This window comes from Macrotis lagotis, chromosome X (genome assembly GCF_037893015.1).
Source record: "Macrotis lagotis isolate mMagLag1 chromosome X, bilby.v1.9.chrom.fasta, whole genome shotgun sequence".
Taxonomy (NCBI): Eukaryota; Metazoa; Chordata; class Mammalia; order Peramelemorphia; family Peramelidae; genus Macrotis; species Macrotis lagotis.
The window spans coordinates 286,557,887-286,579,956 of NC_133666.1; the positions used below are offsets into that span (position 1 = coordinate 286,557,887).

At 33.9% G+C, this 22,070-nt stretch overlaps 1 protein-coding gene across 6 annotated transcripts in view; it reads left to right on the forward strand.

Annotated features, from left to right (window-relative positions):
• The window catches only part of CPLANE1 (ciliogenesis and planar polarity effector complex subunit 1), a 155,384-nt gene that overhangs the window by 14,063 nt on the left and 119,251 nt on the right, over nt 1-22,070 (forward strand). For 5 of the 6 annotated variants that reach the window (XM_074202095.1, XM_074202099.1, XM_074202098.1 and 2 more), the window contains exons 6-16: nt 794-900; nt 1,773-1,929; nt 6,256-6,359; nt 7,456-7,638; nt 9,827-10,073; nt 10,236-10,394; nt 10,748-11,502; nt 13,237-13,445; nt 14,409-14,489; nt 16,698-16,862; nt 20,085-20,249. In XM_074202095.1, coding sequence (XP_074058196.1) covers nt 794-900; nt 1,773-1,929; nt 6,256-6,359; nt 7,456-7,638; nt 9,827-10,073; nt 10,236-10,394; nt 10,748-11,502; nt 13,237-13,445; nt 14,409-14,489; nt 16,698-16,862; nt 20,085-20,249 — 2,332 coding nt within the window. Of the gene's footprint in view, nt 1-793; nt 901-1,772; nt 1,930-6,255; nt 6,360-7,455; nt 7,639-7,772; nt 7,865-9,826; nt 10,074-10,235; nt 10,395-10,747; nt 11,503-13,236; nt 13,446-14,408; nt 14,490-16,697; nt 16,863-20,084; nt 20,250-22,070 lie in introns of those variants that run through there. The other variant, XM_074202101.1, reaches the window with a different exon arrangement.

Here is a 22,070-nt window from a genome sequence, read left to right on the forward strand (position 1 = left end):
TTAGTATGTTGTGATGCTTTAAAAATATGTTTTATGCATTTTAAAATATTTTCCCAATATACCTCCTTGCTAGAGTAAAAAAATTGAAAAAGAAATTAAAAAATAAAGAAAAAAATTGTACAAAACTAATTGAGATTGCAAAAAGGGCTAACATTTTATGAAATATTCCATACCCATGGATCCACTTGTCCTCATTCTGTTACTTTACATTATTTTAAAAGTCTTACCATATTTATTTGTAAAAATCATACATATCATTCTTTTTTTTAAGGTTTTTTTTTTTTTTGCAAGGCAAATGGGATTAGGCGGCTTGCCCAAAGCCACACAATTAGGTAATTATTAAGTGTCTGAGGCCAGATTTGAACTCAGGTCCTCCTGACTCCAGGGCCAGTCCTCTATCCACTGTGCCACCTAGCCATCCCTGTTTGCTACTATTTGCCCCCCATATCATTCTTAATTACATTATAGTTTTTCATTTCTTTAACTGATCTGACTGTGGTATGTCTTTCTTTTACTGTTGGACAATGAGTTGTTTCTAGGTTTTTGCTATTACAAGGAATGGAACTATAAATATTTTCGTAGTCTTTTCTTTTATAACATTCTTAGAATGTATTTTAACAATAGGATCATTGAGTCAAAGAATATGTTTTTTAAAAGTTCATCCTATATTTCCAGATTGGATGTGAGATGTGTTTTAGTTTTACTTTAGATTTATTATCACCTTATTATTTTACAATAATAATATTAATTTATTTAACATCGTTCTAAATTAAAATCTGTTTTTTCTCCATAGTTGCTTGGTGATTGCTGCTTATGTTCATTTACCTTTTATTCTGGGGAATGTTTGATTTTAACATTTTTGGCACTTCAGTGGCATGAAAATGTATCTCAGCCTATTAGGTGAGAATAATTTTCTTTTAAAAATAAACAAAACATGAACCCCATTTTTGTACCCTCTGTTTAAGTTTTTTAGCACAAATACCCAATAATAATTGAAAAGTGAAATAGATAAGTAGATAAGTGTCCATGAATTCTTTCCTGTATTTTCCAGGAAAATAAAAGACAAAATTAAAAAAAAAAGAGTATTGCTTTATTCCTTGAGATTGATGTTTAAAAATTTTGAACCCTTGAATTACTAATCAAGGCATGGTGGAAATCTGATATATGTTAAGAATTAAGATTTATGTTAATTTGGAAAAAGTTAAGAAATAAAATGAAAACTAAAAAGAAATATGACCTATTTGTACACATGAATTTTTATGTTTTAAAATTTCCTATCAAGATAATGGTTAACCATGGTATAGATATAGTCGAACAATATTATATCACTTGCACTTTTAAGTTTTATCAAACATTTTGTTTTATAACAGCCTTGTAGTATAAATAGAGCAAATATTACTATTTTACAAATGGTGGAACTGCTACGGAGATGAGTGAAATGATTTTCTCCAAGGTAATATATCCTGTTAAATAGCAGAATTAGTATTTGATTGCCATTCTCTCATCCCCTGAATATCAGAAAATCTAGACTTGTAAGACCAGAATAGTTTGAACTATTACTAAAACACTTAGGTTGCTCTTATTTAACTGATGGCTGTTCCGTTCTGCCTCTGGTGAAATTTTGATGTATCTTGAAGATGGTCTTCAAAGACAGAAATCAATATACATATATATTACATATATATGCATATGATAGTTTAGCTATTAGATTTTAATTACTTTTAAAAATTAGTATATGATGAATTTATTATGATTCCATTTTTTTTTCACAGTTCATTGTCATATCGGGTCCATTGGGCACATCAAGAATGTTTTCTGTGTACCTTGATTCCTAAATGTGAATCAGTAAAATCAAGAGGAGCCCTGATTATAGAATTTTCTGGGAATGGCCTTACCTTGGCAGTAACTCTTAATCAAAAAGATCCAAAGGTCAGCAGAACTAATCTCTATAGCAGAGTGAAATCTGTAAAAAAGACTAACTTGGAATTATCTTAGAATTTTCCTTGAATACAATTTTTATTCTCTGGCTAGTATTGCCTTAATACCAAGTCTCTAGAATAAATAGTATTTTCAGTATTCTAGCAACTGCTTGGTTAATTGTATCCAAAGGTATGGTCTAGCATGGGGTAATTAGATGGTGCAGTAGGTAGAGCACTGGGCCTGAAGTCAGGATTATTTGAGATCACATCCAGTATCAGACATTTACTAGCTATGTGACCCTGGGCAAGTACACCTTTTTTCTTCATTTCCTTTTCTGTAAAATGGGAGAATGAAAAGGCACATTACACTAGCATCTTACCAAAAAAACACCATGGACAAACGTTCATGAGATCATGTAGCGTCAGACATGATTGAAGGATTGAACAATAATTGGACTCCTTCAAGCTTCTTATGACTCTTTGTCTATTAGCAAGGGACTCAGATTTCATAGCCCTCAGGTAGTGGCCCTATAGTCCCTTTCAGAAGCAGATCCCAAACCCTCTCATATAGTCCTGTTTACCTAGGGATACCTTAATTGGGAGTTGGGTTAGAGTGGATCATTGAGTGAGTGGGAAGACCTGAAGGTCTGCACTAATTGTGTAGAATCAGATTCAGAACTGGAATGCCTTATTTTTTAACTGAGGAAACAGAAATGCCAAGAGTTATGGTGACTTTCTCAAGGTCAATGCAGATAGTAAGTATCAAAGATAGGATTCAGGTCCTTGACTCAAGAGCCTGGGTTCTTTTTAATTGTACTTTACATTGTATTTAAGTCTGTGATTGAACTCATGGTCAACCTCAGGGATCCAGGTAACTTTAAAACAAGGTTTCTTAACATAGAGTCTTAGAGTTTGTTTTTAAAAAAATTTTAGATATAAGTATAATTGATTTCCTTTATAATTCTCTGTATTTTCCTTTTCTTCTATGCATTTATAAACATTCTGAAAAGGGTGCAATAGACTTTGCCAGATGGCCAAAGGTTCTGTGACACAAAAAAGTTAAGGAACTCTGTTTTAAAACTTTATCACAGTGGAGGCTAGGTGGTGTAGTGGATAAAGCACTGGCCTTGGAGTCAGGAGTACCTGGGTTCAAATCTGGTCTGAGACACTTAATAATCACCTAGCTGTGTGGCCTTGGGCAAGCCACTTAACCCCGTTTGCCTTGCAAAAACCTAAAACCTAAAAAAACCCCCCCAAAACAAAACTTTATCACGATCTAGGTTGAAGGTCAAAAGGACTTCTAAAAACCTAGTAATGTATCAGTCAGCAAGCATTTCATTTTTTTATTTATATCTTTTAAAAATATTTAAATATTTATTTTTTACAACTGTATGCATCAGTAGTTTTTTTTTCCCCTTGAGAAAGGGTCTTGTTGTGGGTGACGACAGGCATTTCTCAAAGGAAAATCTGTCATCTGAGAGGGAAGCGAACTGACTACCACCCCGAGATTGGTGGGGAAATGGCCCGCAGTAAGAAGGGAACAGGGGCGAAGATTTCTGTTATTCCTGCCTGTCTTTCTCCCTCTCTTTACAGATAAGGAAAGTGGGTCCAACAGGGTTTTAAAAACTTGCCATGGGTCACTGAGCTAAGTAAGAATCTGAGGTCAAATTGGAACTCAGCATGAATGTTGTCTTAAATCCAGGTCCATCTTTCTCTATCCATTGTTGCCACCTAAAGACCCAAGCAGGCAGAGCATTCCACAGGTGAACCTTCTAGTTCTGACCCAGATCAAGGAATTCGAAAAGTCCTAGAACTACAAAGCTCCTCTTGCAAGGCTGGGGCAAATTCAGCTGCCACATTGGGGGCGGGCCATGGTTATGTAGCAGCTCCCTACAAACTGAGTCAAACCTGGTGGTCACTGCCCCTAAGCAGAGGTTGTAGTGTTAGAGGTCCCACGGGGGTGGGGGAAGCCAATGCAGCCAGGCAGCCCCTCTTCTGCTCTGCCTCTTCTCATGCCCCCATCTACCACCACCACCACCACCCGCATCAGTAGTTTTAAACAGCCTTTTTTTTTTTTTTTTAAGGTTTTTGCAAGGCAAACGGGGTTAAGTGGCTTGCCCAAGGCCACACAGCTAGGTAATTATTAAGTGTCTGAGGTCGGATTTGAACCCAGGTGAAACAGTCATTTTTTTTCTTGGCAGGGTTTTATGTTTTACATTTTTCTCTCTCCCTTCCTTTCCTGGTTTTTGCAAGCCAATGGGGTTAAGTGACTAGCCCAAGGCCACAGAGCTAGGTAATTATTAAGTGTCTCAGCCTGTATTGGAACTCAGGTCTTCCTGACTCCAGGGCCAATGCTCTATCCACTGCTCCACCTAGCCACCCCAAAAATAAAAAATTAAAATAAAGGCTCCTGAACCTCAGACACTGTTCCCCTTCTGGTGTAGGTCCTTCACCTCTGGCCTGGTGAAGTAGCCCTTTGTTGGGTCTGCCTGCTGCAAGTCTCCATGCTCTCCTTGGCCATACAGCTGAACTTCTTTTTTATTTTATTTAATTTTTTTTTTTTTTAGTTTTTTTCAAGGCAAATGGGGTTAAGTGGCTTGCCCAAGGCCACACAGCTAGGTAATTATTAGGTGTCTGAGACCGGATTTGAACCCAGGTACCCCTGACTCCAGGGCCAGTGCTCTATCCACTGTGCCACCTAGTCGCCCCTCAGCTGAACTTCTGAAAGCCTGGATCTGACCCTGTCTCTTCCATACAGTAACTTCCAGTGGCTCCCCAGTGTTACCTTTAGAATCAAGTACAGCATTCCTATTGGTTTTTTTTCAAGGCAATGGGGTTAAATGACTTGCCCAAGGCCACACAGCTAGGTAATTATTAAGTGTCTGAGACCGGATTTGAACCCAGGTACTCCTGACTCCAGGGGCCAGTGCTTTATCCACTGTGCCACCTAGCCTCCCCTCTATTGGTCTTTTAAAGCCTTTGCTATTGTGGGCCCTTCCAGCCTGTTCAGTTCTATCTCACTTCTCTCACATCTAGGCACAGCTGATTCCTGTGTTTTCCTTGTCTGTTCCCCTTGTCTGGACATCTCTCCTTCCTCATTGCTTCTTCCTGGCTTGTTTTCTTGGCCTCTCTCATGCCTCAGTTAGCATCCATCTTCTGCAGGAAGCCTTTCATTTCCTCAATCTTAGCACTTTCCTCCTGCGATGGTTCCTATTTATCCTCTCTATATCTCGTTTGTCCATGGTTGCCTCTTCCATTTGACTGTGAGATTCTTGAGTGTAGGGACCCTTACAGAGTGCCTGGTACTTTGTGGATATTTGGTAAATGCTTTCTGACTGATAAGTTTCACTCTTTCCTTTGTTCTCTTAATCTCCTCTTCCTGACTTCTTCAGAACCTTGTTCCTTGAGTTATTCCATTTCTTTCTCTCCTTACTAACTCATGAATGTTTGTCCATGGTATTTTTTTGGTAAGATGCTTGAGTAGTGTGTCTTTTCATTCTCCCATTTTACAGATAAGGAAATGAAGAAAAAAAGTGTTAAATGACTTGCCCAGGGTCACATAGCTAGTAAATGTCTGATAGTGGATGTGAACTTAAATAATCCTGACTTCAGTGGCAGTAATGTTTGAATCCTCGGTAGACTTAGATTTCTGGTGGGAATTCAAATTCCCTTTACCAAAAAAAAAAGATTTCACTTGACTCTACCCTTCCCTAAATTTAATGCTTCATCTTTCTCTTCTTCATTTCTAAACTTTTAGGGAATGTTTTCAATTTTATCTTTACTTCCCTCTTGTCTACATATACCTCAATCCCTTGCCAGCTGGTATACCCATACCCCTCTAATGAAATTTCTCTTTACTGGGTCACCAAAAACCTATTACTTGGTACATTTGCTGACATTGACATCTGGTGTCTCCCTCAGACCTTTATTATTGAGATTTTTTAAACTTTTATTCCCACATAAATTTATTATCATTTCATTTAATTCTCGAAAGCATATACTTGGTATTATTTCTATGTGGAATTTTAAGTAATAGAATTTCAAAAACTATGACCAGTTTTATGAATGATAATAATCTGACCTTATACTAAAATTTTGCTTCTCCATGTCCTCCTATAACTATCTGCCCAATTTCTATACTTCTTTGTTTCTATTACATGAAAGGAGGTTTCTTCTAAGTCCTGTAGGATATAATATGTATAGGATTGGTAGAGTTGAATCTAGTGTAGCATAAGTATTATTTTTAATACTTTGTTCTAAAATAACAATTCATTAGTAAAGACTCTACAGGTTACAAAATAATCCACAGTTTATTTCTTTTTTTGTTTGTTTCTAGGCCACACAAATACTATTTGTAAACATACTGAATTTTGTTACTCTCTGTGGTAGTCTTAAAGGTTGTAGCAATAAGAATCCAGTGGTTCCATCCAGACTCATTAGGTAAGATCTTTTTTTTTTAAATGCCAAAATAATTTTACTTATAAAGACATTATTATAGAACATTTTTTAGAAATCTTGGAATTTTACAGATTTCAAGGGTTTGCTTTATATCTATTAGTCTTTTGTGTGAGATAGATTATCGAAGTTCTGGATAGTAAAGTATGAATCAGTCATTATCCCCCAGGAGAGGGAGGCCTTAGAGGAGGGGAGTTATATATAAAATTTTTTCATCTTTCTTTTTTCCTTCTTTCCTGAGGAGAGGAGGGGTTGAATGATGACAAGAAAAGTAAGATAAAGTAGACAAGCAGAAAAGGATTAATATGAAGACTGGGGGTGGCTGAGATTGCAGTTTTTTAATCTTGTTTAAATGTGAACATAAAAACTGATAATCTCTTGTCATTTCTGTTCCTGCCAAATTTGTCCTCCTCTTTTAGGATAACTTTTATTTCTTTCTTCCATAATCAAAATTTCATTTCCTAAATGCTAGTGTTCTCCGCAAAGTATTGTGTGATTTGGGGGTCCCTAGCCTTTAGTGATGGGATTACTCCTCTGGGAATGGGAACAGTTTGAGAATGCTATCCGTAAATGAATCAGAGAAAGAGGGATTGTACTAACTAGTTAGTATGAGATTTTTCCAATAGGAATGGAATCTCCATTTAGGGGATGTCATGCCAGTGTTAACTGTTTTGGAGAGCTACTGAAAATACATCTAAAATGATTAGTGATTTCCTACCTACCCTGTAGTTTGGAGGCTACTAATCTGACTTGAGCAATTGGCAATAATGTTTGAATCATCAGTAGACTTATATTTCTGGTGGGCATTTATGTTTTGAAAGCAGATCTTTTAATCCAATTGAATGTGTTTGGTAGATTGTACATATGAGAGATTTTTTGAGAACACAAATAAAATACTCCCCAGCAAATAAAAATACATAGAATCAGTATTGTAGTTATAGCTTACCATCTTTGCTGTTCACCATTCCAACCCCATTGGAATTCAGAAGATAGTATTTGGGAAAACCCTAGATTTTTGAAAGTGCAATTGCACTTTGTTGTTGAAGAGTTTTGTAAATGTGTTGAACTTTTCTTTTTCTAGATCCTACTGGGTGGGAGATATCAGCTGGACTCATGATAGCCTTTTTCTGGCCTGTGTATTAAAACGTGGTTCTTTGGTTCTGTTGACTTGTTTGGGTGAATTGCTAACTTTGATCACATTTGGTTGCTCTATAGAATTTGGACCAGCAGAATTTATTCCTCTTCATCCACTAATAACATATAGGTGAGATAGTATAATAACACAAAAGTGAGATATAATTTTTAGTTGTTTTAATTTGTGATGACATCTTTCTTCAGTGTTACTTGTTGTATAGTTTTTTTATAATTTCATCTTTCATATTACATCTTTTTTTTGTGTCTCTGTCATTTCAGTATCTGTTTCTTATTTATAGTTCTCTCCTATTTCTTATTATGGCTTTACCCTGATGAGAAATTGACATTGTGGTCATGTAAGTATATTATTTACATGTCTTAATAGCATCAGAAAAATATGAAGTTAATATTGACATATTTCTTGTGATAAAAGTTCGATTTTTTAAAAATTTAAAATTCAAATTAAATATATATAATTCAAAATCAATTTAAATAAATAATTTAAAATAAATATAATTAAAAAAATTTAAAATAAAAAGCTTTATCATCTGTCCCAGAAATTTTAGTTTTTTAAAACAGCAAGAAATTCTTGTTGATTAATTCTAAAATTTTGAAGTAGAAATATATAAAATATATATTTATTTCTGATATGAATATATCTTCATTAGTTTTAATGTAGAATTTAAAGTGAACTTCTAAAATTGGTGACTTATCTAACCACTATTTTAGATGTATAACTTGAAATTTGTTTATTATATGACACTTATTAGGCATGGAGCACCTTTTTGAGTAGTGCACTGAGTTTTTTTCACTTGTCTCAAATGATTTATAATTTATAAAGGAGTCAATAATTCCCAACTTGTATTGTCACTTAAAATAATTATATTGGAATAGTTTTTAAAAGCAAAATATAATGGGTTTTTTACCCATCTAGCAAATTTACAAGATGAGAAGATATTTATAATAAAGGACATTAAACTGATAGAAAGTATACTTGTATTGTAACTTTCCATATAAATGAAGCTGTTTCTACTGTCATTTAAATTTGTGTAATTTTCTAAATGAACTTCTGTCTTTTAATAAGTTGGTGTTACTGGTCTTTGCCATATTCTATGTATACTGAGGTTAAATTTCTAGCATGGAGAACTGAATGAAATGCATATCATTATAGAGCACCTTCTTTCTTCTTCTTTTCCTCCCTAATTCAACCCTAAAACTTGAAAGAAAGAATTGCTGTTAAAAATGAATATCGGGGTGGCTAGGTGGCGCAGTAGATAGAGCATTGGCCCTGAAGTCAGGAGTACCTGAATTCACATCCGGCCTCAGACACTTAATAATTACCTAGCTGTGCGGCCTAGGGCAAGCCACTTAACCCCATTGCCTTGAAAAAAAAAACCCTAAAAAAATTGAATATTAGAGGGACTTCTGTAGATGGGATCTAGGAATTATCTTACTATATATTGTCCTTTCAGTTGCACATTCCTTTACTTTTTGCCCCAAGCTTTTCCTTAAGATACTTTAATACATTTTAGATACTTTAAAAAGTAATATACTAATTTTTATTAAATTATAGAACTTCTAAGTTTCACTCAGAAGCAGATAAAAAATTTTCTATCATCATTTCCACACTCCTCACCTTATTACTAATTTCTAATTTTTTTACCTTCCATCTACAGAATGCAAATATCTCTAAATTCACTTCATCAAATTTTTTTTTTTTGGAAGGCAAATGGGGTTAAGTGGCTTGCCCAAGGCCACACAGCTAGGTAATTATTAAGTGTCTGAGACCGGATTTGAACCCAGGTACTCCTGACTCCAAGGCTGGTGCTTTATCCACTACGCCACCTAGCCGCCCCCACTTCATCAAATTTAATAAGAATTTTTTGAGTACCTATGTATAAGATGTTATACTGGGTTCCCTGGGACATATAAAAATAAGATATGTCAACTGTCAAAGCCTTAAAAAGTGAATTAGGTTTCTCTTCTCTCTTAAATTTATCGCTTAGGGCAAAAAAAAAAAAGAATCAAAGAACTATTGAAAATGCCATAATTTCCTGAAAACATAAAATGATAATAATACAATTTTACAATATAAATTGTTTAACCCATAATATATTCTTGCATTTTTCCTAAAAGAAAAAAAATTATCTTTGCTTTTCATTTTTTCTTTATCTTTTTATACTGTTATTTTTTATTTATGCCCTTTGTTGGGGACTTTTTTTCTTGGAAAACAATATAAATGGAAATATTTTGTTATTTCCTTGTAAATATACCCCTTCTAATTCTTTTTTTTTTTTTTTTTAATTTTGGTTACCTAGACCACAGCAATTTATACCTCAAGATTCAAGTTATTCCCTTGATTCATCAGCCTCTGATAATGATCTGATGAGACAGAGATTTTCTGTAAAAACACACTCAAGATTACCCTACCTAATTGTGTCTGATGGATATATGGTTACAGTACTTAGGTTTTTTGATAATCTATCTCCATCTGTACTTATGAAATCATTTCTACTTGAATCAACACAAAGGCTTGAGAAAATACATCAAGGACTGATATCACAGGTATGACTTTTATAGATAATATAAAACATTTACATTGTATTGTACATTTAAAAATTAAAATTATAAATAATGCCATTTGTTTTTGTACACCAGCATGTTTCTAGTATGGAAGAAATGATGAAAGTGTGAGTTTGTAAAGTTTTGCACTGTTCCTTTTTATAGTCCAAAGGAAAAAATCTGAGATTGCGATCATTGAATTCACTTCGATCTAGTCTGTTAAAGCACCAAGGAAATCAAAATTCGGTTGTGTTTGCCATCCCCAAATTCTTACAGCCAGAGGAAGAAATAGGGGAATTGACTGAGAAAATGGCAGATTTGCAGGTACTTGACATCATGTTTTATTTACTGTTGTCAATAATAGTCTGTGTTGGGGCAGCTAGGTGGTACAGTAGATAGAGCATCGGTCCTGCAGTGAGGAGGACCTGAGTTCAAATGTGACCTCAGACATTTAATAATTACCTAGCTGTGTAACCTTGGACAAGTCACTTAACCCTATTGCCTTGCAAAAATAAAATAAAATAAATGTAAAAAAAAAGTGTATTGATTTCAACACTATGTCGAGAAACAGCCTCTGTTACTTGCTTTTAAAGGGAAAAAGAATTGGGGGACCTTGATCATTTCTATACCATCATTACTCTGAGGTATTTGTTGTTCATATTTTTTTCTCATTTCAGGATCATGAAATAGAAGAAAGTAATAATAGTAAACAATTTTCCAGCAGTTTTTTCCCTTTTTGGAATCAGAGAAGTGATTCCTTTTTTGATGAAGTTGATGGAGGAAGACTAGAATTTGCTTCCATGTTTGATACCATTCATGCAAAGGATGATTTTAAGGAAAAAGATGATATCATAACAGAACTACATTCTATTCAGAAAAATCTCCTTGCAGCCTGGAGTATTGGAATTTCAAAAAATGTGGAACACAAAAAATTAATGTTAAATTACACAGTAATTTGTATCACTCATTTTCTCTACATTCTTCAGTTTGTAAAATGTCCTTCTCCTAAACAGAACATTCTTTTAAATAAGACTACAAGGCATAATGCATGGCTACATTGTGTCTTTCAACTTTTTCATCATTGTTTATCTGTTCAGTACTGGGATCTGAGATACAGACAGGATGTAGGACATCTGGTAAAACTGACATCACAGACACTGAAATTGATGTTCATTCAGCAACAAGAAGATCAGTTATTCTCGGATACCCTTTTAGGTTGTTTTAACTTACTTAAGATGGTCTCTGACAGTCTAAATGACATATATTCTCTTCAGCATCAGCTGGTGTCAACATCAACTGATGGAAATAGGACAGTACCTCATGAATCATTGATGGTACCTTTTTTCCAAAACCATACTCAGAAATGGTCATGGAATTCTTTTTTTAAGTTACCTCCTCAGACCATAAATCTTGTTCAAAAACCAGGTCACAGGTAAGATTGTATAACTTAAATGTCTATGTCTCTAGAGATTAAATAACCTTCACTTTTTTTTATTTTTGAAAGATTTAATTTGAATTTTACAACTTTTCCCTTAATCTTGCTTCCTTCCCGCCCCCCCCCCCCCACAGAATGCAGTTTGTCAGTCTTTATATTATTTCCATGGTATGCATTGATCTAAGTTGAATGTGATGAGAGAAATTATATCCTTAAGGAAGAAACATAAAGTATGAGATACAGCAAAATTACATAATAAGATAACATTTTTTAAAAATTAATAGTCTTTGGTCTTTTTTTCAAACTCCACAATTCTTTCTCAGGATACAAATGGAATTCTCTGTTGCAGATATCCTGAAATTGTTCCTGATTGTTGCCCTGTTGGAATGAGCACATCCATTAAGGTTGATCATTACTCCCATGTTGCTGTTAGGGTGTACAGTGTTCTTCTGGTTCTCCTCATCTCGCTCAGCATCAGTTCATGCAAATCCTTCCAGGCTTCCCTGAATTCCCATCCCTCCTGGTTTCTAATAGAACAATAGTGTTCCATCACATACATATACCACAGTTTATTAAGCCATTCCCCAATTGATGGACAGTCGCTCAATTTCCAATTCTTTGCCACCACAAACAGAGCTGCTATGAATATTTTTGTTCAGGGGATGTTTTTACCTTTTTTCATCATCTCTTCAGGGTATAGACCCAGTAGTGGTATTGCTAGGTCAAAGGGTATGCTCATTTTTGTTGCCCTTTGGGTGTAGTTCCAAATTTCTCTCCAAAAAGGTTGGATGAGTTCAAAGCTCCACCAACAATGTATTAGTGTCCCATATTTCTCGCATCCCTTCCATCATTGGTCATTGTCCTTTCTGGTCATAATGGCCAGTCTGAGAGGTGTGAGGTGGTACCTCAGAGAAGCTTTAATTTGTATTTCTCTAATAAGTAATGATTCAGAGCAATTTTTCATATGACTGTGGATCACTTTGACTTCCTCATCTGTAAATTGCCTTTGCATATCCTTTGACCATTGTCATTTGGGGAATGACTTGTCTTTTTTTTTAAAATTTGACTCAGTTCTCTGTATATTTTAGAAATGAGTCCTTTGTCAGAAATACTAGTCATAAAAATTGTTTCCCAAATTTCTACATTTCTTTTGATCTTTGTTACAGTGGTTTTATCTGTGCAAAAGCTTTATAATTTAAAACCTTCACATTATTAAAAGTGTTTTAGAATTTCTGTTGAATTCAGTTCTAGTGCAACAAAAGCAGACTTTTAAGAATTTCTTACATTTTTAACAATAGTGCAAATATTTTTAATCAGCAATTTAGAAAATATTAACAGTTTAGATTTTGGAGTGACATAATTTAGAAGAATACTATCAGCTTTTGAGTATGCCAGAAACTATTTGTGAAAGTAATTGATCGGGGCAGCTAGGTGCCATAGTGGATGAAGCACCGGCCTTGGAGTCAGGAGTACCTGGGTTCAAATCCGGTCTCAGACATTTAATAATTACCTAGCTGTGTGGCCTTGGGCAAGCCACTTAACCCCGTTTGCCTTGCAAAAACCTAAAAAAAAAATAATTGATCTTAATAAAATGTGTAGTTTTTAGAATTTAAAGTGAGACAGATATTTAGAAAATGCTAATTACTTATTTGGTATATAAAAATAAACTACATCTTTATTTCTTGTTTGTAGTTCATTTTTTTTTTTTATGATACCTAATTTTCTGTGCAGGTTATCCATCCTGTGGCAGTTATTGTACAAACAAATCTTGTGGTATCAAACTCATCTAAGTAGGATGGATCCTAAGGATGATAGACAATTAATTGAAAGGAAAACTCATGAAGAATCCATTGTCAGTTCCTTATTATGCCATATACAAGCTACTCTACAGACGGCAGGATATTGCTTAAACCAAGCTTTGGAGCTTAAGTCTGTAATTGGTCAGTGTCCTAAAAGAAATTTCACTCTGTGTGATTAAAAATATGTTACTGTTTTTAATCTCATTCTGGCAGCAGTGATAAGAATTTTTCATATCTACTCTCAAGCCAAAGGAATAGAAAGGCATATGTTTTTCCAGATTTTATTATGAATAAATATTTTGCACAAAAACAGTTTCAAGCAGATAAGTCTATATTGTTCCAGTTATTTTTTTTTTGGCCAGGCAATGGGGTTAAGTGACTTTCTCAATCTCACACAGCCAGGTAATTATTAAGTGTCTGAGGCTGGATTTGAACTCAGGTCCTCCTGATTCCAGGGCTGGTGCTTGATCCACTGCACCACCTAGCTGCCCTATTTTTATCTTTGAGTAACTGCACATAATTATCTATAATTAATTCAGGGTACAAGCACTATTTGGTATCCTATCTTTTTCTTTTAATATTATTTATAGTGTAGATTTTTATAGGTTTTAAAGCTGAAAGATATTTTAAAATTTAAACATCAATTTTAGCTCACTCGTTTTATAGATGGAAAAACTAAAGAGAAACAGTTACTTATCCTAAATATGTCCATTTAAGATCACTAAAATGCTATTTTATTCAGTTTATATATTATTCCAATATATTAATGTAGCAAAATTTGCTAAACTTTCCCCTTATTATGTGACTTTTTGATTATTACCATTTTTTTTTTTGCTCTTCTAAATGATATTGTTTTTGGACATCTTGGGACAAATTTCTTTTTTCTTTTTTGGTGGTTATTTTTCTTTAGTGTCTCTCCCCCAGGGTAGATTTACAGGGTCAAAGGCTATAAACAGTTATATAGTACTTGTAAATATTGACTGTCTGAAATTATTTTAATGGAAGAAAATTTATGTCACTGGTGATTTGGTTGTCTGTTATTCTGACAAAAGAAAATGAGTATCAACAATGTTAATGATAATTGGTTTTTATTTATTTTTTGAGGTGAGGAATACTTTCTTTTGGGATCATATGAAGAATCTGTTCAACTGTGGAAGAAAGCACTGCAAGAAACCAAAGCAACAGGTAATGGTCCTGCCCCCTCCCCCACAAATAGTTGCCCAAAAGCCTGTTAACATTTCTAGAAAACTTAGGATAAGACATTGTATCCGTCTTCTGATAGAGAAGACTTAGATTATAAATTGAAACTTTTGGGGGGACATAACAAGTATGGGAATTTGTATTGCCTCAGTATACATTTTTGTAATAGAGATTTTGTTGTCCTTATTTTCTCTGTTGTGGGTAGGAAGTGGGAGTAAGAAAGTGGAAGGGAGAAAATGCTGAACTTAAAATTAATTTAAAAAAGAAAAAATATTTTTTGCTAATTTAGAGGGGAATAAATGTCATGTGATTTATGGAGCCTGTTAATTCATTGAAAATAACTTTAGACTTCACACCACTGAATTTTTTAATGCTCAGATATAAAGGAAAAATTGATTTATACTTGTAAAAAATGTATCTTAAAATTAGTCCCGTATCTTCCTTTGGATACAGCAGATTTTAGTAATTTTTCAATACCAAAAGTCTCGAAGAAAAGTTCTTGTATTTTTTTTTTAGGTTTTTGCAAGGTAAATGGAGTTAAGTGACTTGCCCAAGGCCACACAGCTAGGTAATTATTAAGTGTCTGAGACTGGATTTGAGCCCAGGTACTCCTGACTCCAGGACCAGTGCTTTATCCACTGGGCCACCTAGCTGCCCCAAAGTTCTTGTATTTTTAAAGTTAGTAACAGAATCTGCCAATGACTACAATTACATGTTGAAAAGGAGAGAAATTGAAATAATCTTTTCTGTAACTGGGGAAGAAATAAAAAGAATGCATATTGAGCCATTCTGTCTTCCTGAAGAGCTCTCTTCTGTGTGAAGATATGAAACTTGTGTTTATTACTCTGGCTCAGATAAGTTCATCCATGCTAAAAGCAGGATCAGACTACATTTTCTTGGTAGATTTCTCTCAAAAATAATTGAGTATATTTTTTTGGGTATTGTTTTTTGAGGACTTTATAATTTCCTAGTATAAGTGAAACATATTGTCAGATTTAGGTAATAGGTAGTCTATGCCTGGATGTATGTTTTATTTTTTATTTTTATTTTTTAAGTAGTATTTTATTTTTCCCAGTACAAGTAAAGATAGTTTTCAACATTTCATTTTTTTAACAATTTTTTTTTTTAGTTTTTGAAAGGCAGTGGAGTTCAGTAATTTGCCCAAGATCACACAGCTAGGTAACTATTAAGTGTCTTAGACCAAATTTGAACTCAGGTCCTCCTGACTCCAGGGCCAGTGCTCTATTCATCAGCTGCCCCATCAACGTTCATTTTTTATGAGATTTTGAGTTCTAAATTTTCTCTCTCCACCTCCCCCTCCCCAAGACATCAAATAATCTGATATTGATTATATATTTACAATCATGTTAAACATATTTCCACATTAGTTATGTTGTGACAGAAGAATCAGACCAAAAGGGAAAACTCAGAGCTCCACCCACCTCCCCCCTAAAAAAAATCAATGAAAATTGTCTGCTTCAATCTGCATTCAGAATATAGTTTTTTTTATCTGGGTGGATAGAATTTTCTATCATGAGTCTTTTGGAAAAATACTCTGTTTTAAAAGAACTTTCCCAGTTTTTAAATTTCAATTAATTATTCAAACAATAAACATTTGTTAAGTGCCTATTATGAGCTAGGCAATGTGATAAGCATTGGGGATACAAAAAGGGGCAAAAGACGATTCCTTAACTTGGAGCAACTTGTAATTTCTACCCACTTAGATAGAATATTATTTGAGAATTCTTCAGTCTATCAGAGATTAAAAAATCTTGCAAAGACAAAATGAAAAACCTTTCTTATGAGCTCAATAATCTTATATATATTATGTAAACCAATAAATATATATGATAATTTCAGAAGAGAGTAAGCACAAGCTATGAATGGCATTAAGAATGGCTTCAGATATGACACATGCACTGAGCTTTGAAGGAAGCTAGGTATTCTGAGAGGTAGAGGTGAGGAAGAAGGACATTTCAGGTAAAAGGGCAAGGCAAAAGGAAAAGTAAGATGTAAAAATGCAGAGAGTAGGGAGCAGCATGGAGGCCAGTGTTGAAATTTAAACTGAAGGGTTGTAATGAGAAATAATCTTGAAGGCAATGATTTTAGTTTATTTGGAACTTATAAAAAAGAACTAAGTGTTACTAATTTTTTGTTTTTAATGAAATCTTAACATTTTATCATTTGATCAAGGAGGAAAGAGGACATGTTTTCTTCAGACACGCTATTATCTTGCTCAGTTGTATTGTCACCTCTATTGTTATAATTTAAATGATGCTCAAGGAATGTGTGATCATTTAGTAAGAGAAATACTGAAACAGTCTCAAATGTCTATCAAGGAAGAGGAATATTTTCCAGGTATGTTTTTATATAAATATTTCTAATTTTGCTACTTTCTATTGAAAATTTGATGTTCTTCCTCCAAGGTAAAACTCCTGGTTGTATAATATTGATTAAATTCTTTCTAAAAGGAATATATGTTAGTATTTTGAAGTCTTCTTTTCTTTCTTTCTTTTCTAGGCAATGGGGTTAAGTGGCTTGCCCAAGGCCACACACCAAAGTCTTCTTTAATGCAGTTCTTTTTTATTTTCTAGAGTTTTTCATTTATTAAAGTAGCTCAATGAGGTGATCATCATTTTTCTTACTATAAGCCACAAAATATCTTAATGCTTTCTTCTTTAGGTTAGAATTAAATACTAAATCATTAAACAGGTAGAAAGATATAAATGCATAATAACATTGTTAATATAACAAGCTAACTTGACAAACTAGAAAATGGTTAAAAATAGGAACATGTGTTATGCAGTTATGATAGTTTAACTTCATTGAAAAGGTACTGACAATGAGACATTGTAAATAGTTAAAGGAAAGGTCCTCATTATTGGCTAGCATGATTTTCTATATTGGCTTAATATATAATCTTTGTGTCTTAGGATATATTTGTTCAATATTCAAAGGCTCTTTGAAAAACCTACTGTGTGCTCTTTTGAATGGTTGAATTTACTAAAAGTAACTTATTAGCAAATAATTATTTATTGATTCAGTTATTATTTATACATTGTAGACTATTTTAGTTAGTGTGATATGCAGTGGGTAGAGGAAAGGATACATAGATATAAATGAAGTAGTCCTTGTCCTGAAAGAGTTTTCATTATAGGGAAGCTATATATACATATATATATATATATATATATATATAAATTTGTATGAGTATAAAATTTATAATACTAAATACAAGCTAATTTTTTAGAAAAAAGGCATTGAAGTTGGTTAGGGTGAATAAAGAAAAGCTTCATTTATAAGGTTATACTTCACCTAAGCTTTGAAGGAAACTGGGATTAAAATTAGTGACAAAGAGGAATGCATTCTAGGAATGAAAAGTAACTTGTTCAAAAAAAAAGTAGATTGAAGGTAGGAAGTGTTGTGGATGAGGGACAATAAAAAGGCCTGTTTTACTGGATCATTTTATGGGAGAAGGTCATAGACCAGTTTATAACTTTAATAGCATAAAACTGCATTACAATGTTGGGCCCACTCTGGGCACTAAGACCAGAAAAGTAGATTGTAACCATGTTTTGAAGATCTTTAAATGTCAAACAGAAGATTTTATATTTGATTCTAGAATTAATTAGCACCCATTAATCAGGGAAATGACTTGATTTGTATTCTTTAGCATTTGTTTCTTATTTTGGCTTTGTACTTGAGTTTGAAACTCTTATGAAGAAAAGCTTAATATCTGCTTATTTGATACAAACTCCTTAAAGAATGGATTTAATAAGACCTTGACAAGCAGAAAATCAAGAACTTAAGGATAAAACTTTGATTTCCTGGAAGTTTATAATTGATAAGGTTTGAATCCAAGTCAAGAATACTATAATAACATTTTTTCTTAGTATTTGTCTTAGAGGAAAAGGAAGGACTTAGTATGCTTGCAGAATGCCTGTAGAGCATCTAGTCCAAATGCCTAGTAGGTAGTTGACAAAATAGGACTGAAACTCAGGAGAGTAGCTAGGGCAGGATCTGTAGATGTGGGAATCATGTAGTGGGAACTAATGAGATCACTAAGAGAAATTTTTTAAAATTTAATTCAATTTTTCCAGTTATATGCAAAGGCAGTTTACAGCATTCATCCATTTGCAAGCTTATGAGTTCATAATTTTTCTGCTGCTCACCTCCCCCCTTCCTCTCCTCCCCATGACATTAAACAGTCCAGTAAAAGTTTTAACATAGTGTCATATGAACCTGTTGTGAAAGAGAAATTAGCATTAAAGGTAAAAAAAAAACCCACAAGAAAGAAAAACTTAAAAGAAGTTTTAAAAAATGAGTATAGTATGCTTTGCTCTGATTCAGACTTCATTGTTTTCTCTCTGAATATGGATGACGTTTAAAGCAGAATTGTTCTTGATCTCTGAACTGCAAAGTTGATCATCTCACAGTGTTGTTGTTAATGTGTACAACATTATCCTTCATTCAAGTCTTTCCAGGCTTTTTAAAAGTCCTGCTGCTAAGTCCAGGACAGGACGGTGTCCAAAGCCACAGTAGATGATGATCCTGTAAAAGGAAATATATAGGAAAACCAAGAAATTGCAATCAGAAAAATCAGAAAAGAGAGATTATCTAAGAAGAGAAGAAAAGTAGGGTGAAATGCTACAGAAACATCAAAAAGATGAGAACTAAGAAAAGGCCTCTGGATTTGGCATTTAAAAGATATTTGTTTCCTTTGGAGAGGGCAGTTTCATTTGGGTGATAAGGTCAGAAGCTTGATTCAAATGCTGATAAGTGAATGAGAAGAGGGGAAGTATAAACAAAGATAACTAGACACTTTTTAACAGAAGAAAAGATTGTAAAAGAGAATAGATAAAGAAGGCTAGCTTGTGAGAACATTAAAGTAAAATGTATATTAACCACAGGATAAATGAGATGAAATATTAACATATTTTACATGGGGCACAGTCTTTTTTTTTTTTTTAGTACTTTTTCGTCTTCAAATCTGAAGAAACTACCCCCTCTAACTGGATATGTATGACAAAATTGAGCAACTGGTAATAGGAAGATTATAACTTTCATTTCGTATATAGTACATGCTATTATAGTGACCTACATATTAAATTTACCCCTGGGGAAGTGAGATTGAATATTGTATTTTAGCTGTGTGATATAAATCTTTATATGTTTTTTAAAACCTAAATTTTAGTATAGTTATTTAGGATTAGTATTAATTCTTAGATTTAGTAATGCCAGCCAGTAGTATTCTGGAAGTTTTAAAATGTTTTTAGGGTAGTTTTCTTAAAAAGCTTAGATTATAATTATTATGTCACTAGAATTATGTTAGTAAGACTTCCTGTATTTTAAAATTATTCTATTTTAATACTTGAATTAATTCTTTATCTTTTCTGTTATCTTTAAGGTTAAACACCAAGACATAATCACCAATTGTGCCTTTTTGGGTTATTTTTCCTCGACTTTAGTATAGTGTATAGTTCCTTATATCAAGAATTGTTATCAGATTAATGTTTAACACTTTTCTTCTGGGTTTTTCAGAGTCCCCCTCAGACTACCTATGTTTTTGTTGCTTTTTAGTTTCAGAGAGTTTTCATTGTGATTTTGGAAATGTTCATCCTGAGGCTGCAGTTGTGGTCGTTCAGTGCATGGCACGATTCATGGCTGCCTATTTCACCAACCAGCCACTTTATGTGCTCCCACCTCATAATGTGAATGTTCTTCCTCCACTTCATATAGAATCAGGTATTTTTATTGAAAGAATGATAATTATGCTTAGTTTAAACAATATTTTCTTTTCAAATACAATGCTTTAAATTATGTTCCTGATTGATTGTCAGCACTTAAAGATAAATTTCTAGCTTGAATTGAGTATCATGAGAATGCCAAGAAGATCAGATTCTTACTTTCATTGACTTGTCAGGATGCTGTTACCAGTGTGTGTCACATTTAGGAAATGGAACTCCACAGGTCTTTCTGACTCTAGTTGGTTCTTGGTCCCCTAAGCCATGCTGCCATTTAGTTGATGGATTAATTAAAAGTATTCTCATTTGTTCAAAACAAGTCCTTAGGAACTTTTGCCTTCTTAGTTCTTAGTGATTTTATCTTAATTAATGAATTGCTGAGAAGCAAGACTTCTTTAAAACATGGTTCATTGTGAACTTGTAGAGACTGCAAATGTAGTGATACTCCAGAAGATGGTATGGGCCTTGAAAGATCATCTGGTCCAGCCTTTTCATTTTTCAGATGAAGAAGCTAAGACCCAGAGAGGTAAAGTAGCATAATTGTCTTTTGAATTCAGATTCTCTAATGCCAAAGTCTGCATTTTTTCAAGCTTTAGTCAGTTCAAATCCATTGGACACTCACTAGCTGTGTGACCCTGGGTGACTTACTCTCTTGTCTTTCCTCTGAGTTTCCTCAACTGTAAATTGAGCATAATAAGTCCACCTACCTTGCAGGATTTTTGTAAGGATTAAATGAGAGAGTATTTCCAAGTGTCTGATGCATAATAGGGGTTTAATAAATGCTTTTTTAAAAAACTTTTCTTTCTATGTTGTTTTTCATGACACTGTTAAAATTGGTCGTATTTTTGGTATTTGTTCTATAGAATTCAACAGTAGTTTTCTTGTGAAACTTATTTTTCTTCTTCATTGGTGTCTTCTCTCAGGTGTAGGTTTTAACTCTTTTTCTCTTGTTGAAACTAGAAGGAAATGTAAAATAACCAGAAACTATGGCCAATGAACTTAGCTGAATTTAGAAGGCTACTGAGCATTGTTAGTCAGAATACAGGCAGATAGACTTGAGAAAAGTAAAGGAGGGCTGAACAGTAGATCAGGCATGTAGTTTAGAAGTAGAATGATTAAATAACAAACTTAAGCCAAAGCCATTAATAGGATAGGATATCACTGGTCCTCCACTGTAGGTTGCTATGTGTCTAGATGCTATTATCCTACCCAGGGAGAGCCCTGTGTATCCCACCCCCTTTGGCAAGTAGAACTCTGGACCTCAATGGAGCCTTTTCCAGTTTCCTCTTTTTTTCATGGGGTGGAAAATCATCTTCATCCACTCAGTAACCTTGGGTATCAGTGGCCAAAGACAAAAATAACCTCATATTCTGAATTTTGGGGGATCTTAATAAGATTCTGTATCCCTGAAGGAAGCCTATGATTTTTGGCCCTTTCTTTGGATTTGTCTTCAGGGAATCTGATTGAGAGTCTGAGCTAGAACTGACAAAAGAATCTAGTTTAGGTTATTTACATTTGTTTTCCCTGCTCTTTGTCTTCCTCTCTTTCTGTTCTCCCAGTCCTGAAAAACTGGTAAGAATCAGAATTGAGGATGGAAAAGAAAGAAGAGACTGAGAATACTGTAGGCAGAAATAAGTGATACCAATTCTTTGATCAGAACCTAAGCTTGATTCTTAATCCCTAGAATGTCAAACCCCTTTAGGGTAACAGCCCTGTGAAGGATGAATAAAATAAGCCATTAGAGCACTAATATCAAATCCACAAGACAGTTTTTACCTTCAGATATTTGTTGATTTATTTAAATTATTGTGCAAATGAATCT